General features: G+C 42.6%; 1 protein-coding gene across 1 annotated transcript; it reads right to left on the bottom strand.

Annotated features, from left to right (window-relative positions):
* LOC138287101 (olfactory receptor 13G1-like) lies at window positions 1-7,636 on the bottom strand. Its single transcript, XM_069227463.1, has 2 exons — window positions 6,737-7,636; window positions 1-27 (listed from the first exon to the last, which is right to left on the bottom strand). Exons 1-2 carry the CDS (start codon window positions 7,634-7,636, stop codon window positions 1-3), a joined length of 927 nt encoding a protein of 308 aa, XP_069083564.1.
* Window positions 7,637-8,784: the final 1,148 nt, after the last annotated feature.

The following is an 8,784-nucleotide window of genomic DNA, read 5'->3' as shown; positions in this document are numbered from 1 at the left end:
TTAAACAGCGTTCAGGCAGATGAAGATGTGTGTTGGACCTGGCTTTTTGACAGGGACATCCCCAAACTTTTTGCCTCCTTCCTCCTATTTTTTTCTGACCTGTTGTTGTTGGCTTTTGACCTCTGGGCACTTTACCACTGCTAACCAGTGCTAAAGTGCATATGCTCTCTGTGTAAATTGTACTACTGATTGGTTTATCCATGATTGACTATTTAATTTACTTGTAAGTCCCTGGCAGAGTGCACTACATGTGCCTAGGGCAGGTAGATTAAATGCTACTAGTGGGCCTGCAGCACTGGTTGTGCCACCCACCTCAGTAGCCCCTTAACCCTGTCTCAGGCCTGCCATTGCAAGGCCTGTGTGTGCAGTTTCACTGCCACTTCGACTTGGCATTTAAAAGTACTTGCCAAGCCTAGAACTCCCCTTTTACTACATATAAGTCATCCCTAATGTGTGCCCTAAGTAACCCCTAGAGCAGGGTGCTGTGTAGGTAAAAGGCAGGACATGTACCTGTGTAGTTATATGTCCTGGTAGTGTAAAACTCCTAAATTCGTTTTTACACTACTGTGAGGCCTGCTCCCTTCATAGGCTAACATTGGGGCTGCCCTCATACACTGTTGAAGTGGCAGCTGCTGATCTGAAAGGAGCAGGAAGGTCATATTTAGTATGGCCAGAGTGGTAATACAAAATCCTGCTGACTGGTGAAGTCGGATTTAATATTACTATTCTAGAAATGCCACTTTTAGAAAGTGAGCATTTCTTTCCACTAAAATCTTGTTGTGCCCTTCAATCCACGTCTGGCTAGGTTTAGTTGACAGCTCCTTGTGCATTCACTCAGACACACCCCAAACACAGGGTACTCAGCCTCACTTGCATACATCTGCATTTTGAATGGGTCTTCCTGGGCTGGGAGGGTGGAGGGCCAGCCCTCACACAAAGGACTGCCACACCCCCTACTGGGACTCTGGCAGACAGGATTGAACTGAAAGGGGGCTTGGTGCATTTCTTAGAGACCCTTTGAAGTCACCCCCACTTCAAAGGCACAACTTAGTATAAAACAGGGCCTCTGCCCTACCTCATCAGACACTTGCTGGAGAAGAAACCTGAACCAGAAACTACATCCTGCCAAGAAGAACTGCCTGGCTGCTCAAAGGACTCACCTGTCTGCTTTCTACAAAGGACTGCTGTCTTGCTGTTGCCCTGCTGCCTTGCTGAACTCTTGTCTGGCTGTGAAAGTGCTCTCCAAGGGCTTGGATAGAGCTTGTCTCCTGTTCCTTGAAGTCTCAGGACCAAAAAGACTTCTTCCTTTCACTTGGACGCTCCGTGCGCCGAAAATTTCGACGCACAGCTTGTTTCGCGGCGAGAAAAACGCCGCACACCGACGCTGATCGACGCGACGCCCTCGGGACGATCGAGACTTCGACGCACAACCTCGCAAGGACAAAGCCGCCCGACTTTCCAGGAGAAATCGACGCGACGCCTACCGTGAGTGCGAAACTTTGACGCACGGCCTCGCAAGGACAACGCCGCCCGACTTCCAAGGAGAAATCGACGCGACGCCTGCTGTGAGACCAAAATTTCGACGCACGGCCTCGCAAGGACAACGCCGCCCGACTTCCAAGGAGAAATCGACGCGACGCCTACCGTGAGATCGAAACTTCGACGCGCAGCCCCGCAGAACGACGCGCAGCCGGAAAATAAGCAGGAGAATCCACGCACAGACCCGGGACATCTGGTAATCCCCGCGACCCACGAAAAGAGACTGTCTGCGCGCCGGAAAACGACGCCCGACTTCCCCGCGTGGAAAAGAACGACGCAAGTCTGTGTGTGCTGAGCGGAAATCGACGCACACACCCCTTTTTCCACGCATCTCTTCTCCTGTGGCCCTCTGAGGAGATTTCCCCCCAGAAACCAGGTACTTTGTGCTTGAAAGACACTGTATTGCATTCTAAAGACTTAAGACACTTTATATCACTTTCCTGTGATAGTTCTACAATTATCCTGATAAATATTATATATTTTTCTAAACACTGTGTGGTGTATTTTTGTGGTGTTATATGGTGGTATTGTATGACTTATTGCACAAATACTTTACACATTGCCTTCTAAGTTAAGCCTGGCTGCTCGTGCCAAGCTACCGGAGGGTGAGCACAGGCTGATTTTGGATTGTGTGTGACTTACCCTGACTAGAGTAAGGGTTCTTGCTTGGACAGAGGGCAACCTAACTGCCAACCAAAAACCCCATTTCTAACAATGTGTATCTGGGTGTGAGGGGAGACAGAAAGAAAGGAGAAAATACTTTTCATTTTAAGTTCATAGAGATGACAGTAAATGCCTAAAAAAGAAATGTTGTTGAAGGAGGCAATATATAATGGGAAGCAGTGTAGCTCTATGTCAGAGCTTGGCTAATGTTAGCAATGTAGACAGGGAATAGAGGAACCACTATCATAAAGATTAGTTAAATTGGTAAGTTGACTTTAGGTTAATGCTCTAATGTTAATTCTAAGAAGGAGAGGAGATGTGACTGATGTAAGCATAGCAGCATGGGTGACTATATTGAAAGTCAAAGAGATGAGAATAAGAATCACAATAGGCATCCTAGTAGCTCTTGAGAGGTAAGGGGAAGGGCAATAGCTTTGATCTCAGGAAAGTAAATCATATATCAAAGAGAGGATTGTTTTCTTACTCTGATAATGCCCCTGCAGTCTCTGATGCATAGCCATAAGGTATGTGTTTGTGTAACTTTTCTAGGAGATGTTGTATTTAAATAGCACTGCAGAACTGTTTTTTTAAGAGATAAATTAGTCAAACAATGTTACATTAATATGGCTGTATCCTTGCAGAGTGGAAACGTATGACGTTGATATACATCTGTATGTATGGAAAAGTGAATTTTTTTGCGTCGTCATCCCCTCTTTTTGTGGAATGATGCTGCTGTTTTTTTTTAGCAATCTGAGCACTGGGGAACTGATTTCTCAACCCTATTTGTATGTGCTTGGACTCCGAGAACATTGTAAAATTGGCTAATGGCTAAGTGGCATGTTTAACTTTCCAAAGAGGCCACAATACATGCTGTAAAAAAAGAAACCAGTGGCATATAAAGTTAAATGTCAACTGTGGACTGCAGCATCCATTGTGCCACTCGCTAGACTGACAAGGAAAACATGGTTTCAAGTCTATAGGTGTTTGCTGACTCTTAAACCATCAGGCAGACATGTCAAAATAAATATTTTGACACTAGGGAAACCCTTCTTTTAAATAACAAGTAAGTCACTCTTAAATATGCCTTATTGCCCACAAGATATGGTGCCTGATATTTAGAAGTAGAACATGTAGGAATTTCAGAATTGCATGTTCTAATGGTAACAAGCTAAAGTGCAGTATTGTGATAGTTGTTTATCTTTGGTTAGGAATACGCTACAGAGTTGGATCAACCACTGTTGGTAATATTTATTAAAAATTCAATCTAATGGTGAAGTTGTATGTTTGATAAATGTACTGGAAGTGGTAACTTTTAATAACCAGTTTCTCTGACTGAAGCTCTTTCAGGCAAATTAACATTAGGCTATCTGCAGCTGGTCTGACAGTGCTGCTTTGGTGAGGTGTAAAATACTGCTCTGAAAGCAAAGACCATGGTTTTGGCCCGGAATGTTCAAGTGGGGGATGAAGGTGACCCAATGTAACCAAGCAAGACAGGAGGGCCCATGAACGTCATTTACTTAAAAAGGACCAGAGAAGACCTTTACTATATATTTTGGACATACCAGAAGCCAGGACAAAAGGTATCTCTTGATACTAAAACAGATTTTAACCTCCTTGTTGTAGTCTCAGTGGAAGAGGGCAGAACCAGTTAGGAGTTATTGTGTGGAATGGGACTGCTCATTATCTTAAACACACCCATCTTTCCTTCACGGACAGAACAATTTTGCTGTGTTGGTTTTTCCTAAGAAACGTGCTCTATGAGTTAGTTTGCAGTGATGCACACAGGAAGCCCTGCAAAAGTGAAAACGTTTGCTTTTGGAATCTTTTTTCACATTGGCCAGAGAGTGTACAGGAGTCACCATAAACTATAAGAACATTGGAATGCTGGGGGCTCCATTGAAAACAATGGAGTGCAGCGGGCTTTTACTGGCCGGTAAAAGCAAGCAGCACCAACATCCCAATGTTCGCTTTGTTCACAGCAACAGCTGTGAACAAAGCCTCACGGAGCCCGATGGGATTTTAATCACCACCGGCTCCGTGAACATTTTTTTTTTTAATAGAACATTCTGCCCTGAGTGGCAGAATGTTCTAATAGCCTTAGAACCCGCCGTAGCGGGCTCTACCGGCTATTAAAGTCCCTCTCCCTTGTTAAATGCCCTCGCCTTCGGCTCGGGCATTTAACGCGGGGAGCGGGACTTTAATAGCCCGTAGAGCCCGCTACGGCGGGTTCTAAGGCTATAATAGCTAATGAATTGAGCAAAAGTAGCATCTGATCCTCAGCTTCTCACAATACGTTCTGTGGCAGAACAGAAGAGGATCTGTTGTCTGTTGAAAAGCTGTGTCTGCCCCCATTTGCACCCAGGGTTAAGACGTGAACTCCAGGGGGAAGTTGGGTGACCTACTGTGTGGCTAAAGGCATCAGATTTTGAGTAATTCAGAAGCACATGCTACGTCCTCATTGTTTCTAGAAACACAGGTGTCTGTTACTGGTGCCATATTATGGTCCCATTATATCCTAAGGAGAATATGACGGATGGGTTATCCGTCACATTTGTGAAGGAGTATTCCATCCACCAAGGTCTAAATCAGCCCTTTAGCCAATGTACGAACCTGAATGAGAAAACCAGTTGTACTGCACCCATCACAAAAATCACTGAGCAATATCCGAGCAAGATGTGTTTTAGGTAATCACATGAGATGTGGAATCCCAAACCCTCTTTCATTAAGGAATAACACACCAAAGAACACTAGAAAACAGAGGTTACATTTTAGATATTTATTGTAAAATTAAAAGCGTAGTCTAGGGCAGAAGCAACAGTTATCAAAAGTGTGAAAAATAGATACTACTCCAACATGATTGTGGTTATCAATACATAACAATCCGACTCCCTTTCTGCTACTTTTAAATGCTAGTCTAATTATGGCATACTAGCAAAGGAGAAAACAAAACCTATGATGTGGTTCAGCGATGATACATACCTGCATAACTGTTTGAACAATCAAGGAGTGTTTTCAAGGCAACAGGAAGGTGTATTATTACTGTATCATTAGACCGGCTGCACTCCTGTTCCAGTAATCTTAACAGGAACCACAAATATGATGGATAACCTATCCCAGTGTCACCTGTGGTGAAGGCTCCTCTCTGCCCCTCACTTTCTGTGGTGGTCTTTTGTAACATTATTTCATTGTTGTTACAACTCCTTAGTGGAAACAATAGACAGAAAATAGCCTTGTTGAATGAGTAACGCACCAGAATAAATTGCCAAGAAGAGTGAGTTATTTTGCCAACAGTTAAAACTATCCTTTTTTGCTGACTTCCTACATGTTCTTCTATTTCGGATTTGTGTTGTGGTTGGATGCCTTGAAGTGTTCATAGCTTATAATTCTCTCGGTGGACAGCTCGGTCTTAATATAGCCTTAGAATCTGCCGTAGCGGGCTCTACCGGCTATTAAAGGCCCACTCCTGCGTTAAATGCCCGAGCCGAAGGCGAGGGCATTTAACAAGGGAAAGGGCCTTTAATAGCCGGCAGAGCCCGCTACAGCGGGTTCTAAGGCTATTAGAACATTCTGCCACTCAGGGCAGAATGTTCTATTAAATAAAACAAATTGTTCACGAAGCCAGAGGGGATTAAAATCCCCTCGGGCTCCGTGAGGCTTTGTTCACAGCTGTTGCTGTGAACAAAGCGAACATTGGAATGTTGGCGCTGCGGGCTTTTACCGGCCAGTAAAAGCCCGGAGCACTCCATTGTTTTCAATGGAGCAGCCAACGTTGGAATGTTCTAATTATGCATAGTATGCATTTGCTCATATGGAACAATAAATGGTCCTGAAGGCCTTGAAGGTATGAAACCTGTTAAGTAAACTCAGGTTTTCACTACACCTTACTAATAATCCTGCTCTTAGCACCTGAGAATTGCCTGTCTACCCTTGGACACTACAGTACATTTATTCGTCCTGCTACGAAGGGCTATAAATGAACCATTGAAGCCTAATAATCAATAACTTGCATGCACTGAGTATCATCAGTTCAAAGAAAGGACTGCGTCTGTAATGTTTTTTATAAAGTAAATAAATTTGATTAGCTTCAATAAGGAGTACTATCCTCGCCTAAAGCCATTATTTAGAGGTTGACAGATAGGACACTCCAATTGTGTAGTCCACCTGCAAACTCTAAATAAGGTCCTATGACCCTTCAATGTCATTGGACTAAGAACATTAATAATGTAAATAGCATTCAGTTCAGTTGGTTTCCTATTTAGTTCTTATTTTCAAGATAAAAGCAATATCACTGATTGATCCATAAATACCATGATCGTGCAAGGCGCTTTTTTCGCTGATTGATGACTTACACATTACTTATACATTTACTTGTAGTTCTTTCGAATAAACTATTTAATCTATTGATTTATGTAAAATGAAGTTGATCATTTATAAAAACTAAGGAAATAAATAAAGTCTCAGAGACATGTTTATCTAAAAAAAGTTAAAATCTGCAAATCTAGGTCTGTTGTGGAAGAGCTCGCTTCCCGATTATCTTTTTAATGGCATTTATGACTTCCTTGTTCCTCAGACTGTATATTATAGGATTCAGCACTGGGGCCATGATGGCGTACATAGCCGACACTACCTTGTCAGCCTCCATCTTGTCACTAAATGCAGGGCGGATGTATGTGTAGATGACGCCCCCGTAGAAGATGGTTACAGCTGTCATATGAGAGGCACATGTGGAAAAAGCCTTTTTCTTCTTCTCAGCTGAGCGGATTTTCAGGATGGTGGAGATGATATATGTATATGATATTGCAGTGAGCAGAAAACAGACCATACCTAATATGACATCAGCGATTACAATTACAACATCATTGACAAAGGTGTTTGAACTTGCAAGTTTTAGCACTGGAGGGATTTCACAAAAGAAATGATCAATGGTGTCTTCCTCACAGAAGGACAGCCTCAAAATGAGGCTGGTGTGGATTAGGGAGTTCAAAAAGCCAAGCATCCAAGCAAAACCTGCAAAAAGCATGCATGCCATTCTGTTCATCATGACTGTGTATCGCAATGGGAAGCAGATTGCAACATAGCGGTCGTATGCCATTACTGTCAGAAGAATGAGCTCAGTGCTGAGGGCAGCGGTGAACAAGTAGAGTTGAGTGATGCACCCTGAGTAGGAGATAGCCATTCTTTTCATTATAAGGATGTCCAGCATCTTTGGGATGGCAGCTGTTGTGCAGCAGATATCCAAGACAGACAAGTTGATTAAAAAAAAGTACATTGGTGTATGCAGGCGGGGGTCTGCACTAATGACGACGGTGATGAGCACATTTCCTACGAAGGCCATTAGGTAGATGAAGAGGAAGATGACAATTAGGGTGGAATGCAAGTTAGGATATTTGGAGAGACCAATGAGGATGAACTCAGTTAAAGCTGTCTGGTTCATCTCTTCTGCACAGATGAAGTGTTGAGCCTGGGAAAGAAAAAAGAAATATAGAGAATGACAGAAGCCAGTATCCCAAGCGATGAAAAATGCATGTCACGATGCCAATATATCAGCCCCACATTTGTGATTGTGATGGACTGTGATTTCTGGTTATGTCATAGAAGTAAAAACATGTGGCCCAGTTTAAGAGGGTAGAAGGAACAATTGTGGAGCTAGAACTTAGTTCAACAATTTATTTTAGCAGTGGAAACGTCAAATGGTTACCATACATTCGACTCTCTATTTAGTGAATAACAACTGAGCTGGCAAGGTTTATTTGATGTGCTATTGTCGCACATAGATTAATCTGTTTGTGTTTTTGTTGTCTTTCCATGAATTTGTTTATAACTAATACAAAAGAAATAACAGCATTGTATACATCATATGCACAGACCTGGAAAGACTTACAGCCTGGTCATTACCATTGTTGAGGGATGGACAATATTACCCACTAAAAGCTGTGCCTCTTGGGTTATTGGTAACTGCCCAAAGCCAACAGTGGTAATGTATTGCACTTTACATTTTCACAATCAATCTCCACTCAATGGTGTAACAAGATTTGAGGGGATCCCCTTGCAAGAAATGTTTAAGGGGCCCTGTAGAAAGCTGGCTCTGTATATCCTATATCAAAATGAGGTATAGTGTGCCCAGAGTCCAGGGGTTCCCCAGAGGCTTAACAGGTTAAAGTATATAATACTAATGCTCCTTTTTGTGGTAGTGTGGTCGAGCAGTTAGGCTTATCAGAGGGTAGTGCAAAGCATTTGTTGTACACACACAGATAATAGAAGAAGCACACTCTCAATGACTTAACTCCAGACCAATAGGTTTTTATATAGAAAAATATATTTTGTTAATTTATAACTAGAACCACAAGACTCAGTTCAGAAGTAAATACTGTTGCAGGTTAATACTCAACATAGACATCAATGTAACTTTGTTTCACTTAAGGAAAGTAAACAGTGTTTAATAAAACAGAGAATATCTATTTTAACAATGGACACTGCAATTTCAGAACAGTCCCTGGGGGAAGAAAACAAAGTCAAGTTTTAGAGGTAAGTACTTGACTTACAGTTCCAGTCTCCAGGGGATAGGAAGTCCACCGCTGGGGG

The sequence above is a fragment of the Pleurodeles waltl genome, chromosome 4_1 (assembly GCF_031143425.1).
Source record: "Pleurodeles waltl isolate 20211129_DDA chromosome 4_1, aPleWal1.hap1.20221129, whole genome shotgun sequence".
NCBI lineage: Eukaryota > Metazoa > Chordata > Amphibia > Caudata > Salamandridae > Pleurodeles > Pleurodeles waltl.
The sequence above is the reverse complement of the archived record's forward strand: the minus strand, read 5'-3'. Positions and strand labels throughout refer to the sequence as shown.

Coding starts and splice junctions, on each gene's coding strand:
- LOC138287101 (XM_069227463.1), bottom strand. CDS start 7,636: ATGAACCAGACAGCTTTAACTGAGTTCATCCTCATTGGTCTCTCCAAA. Junction 28..6,736: donor TCATAAATGCCATTAAAAAG/ATAATCGGGAAG, acceptor GGTCCAACACAC/ATCTTCATCTGCCTGAACGC.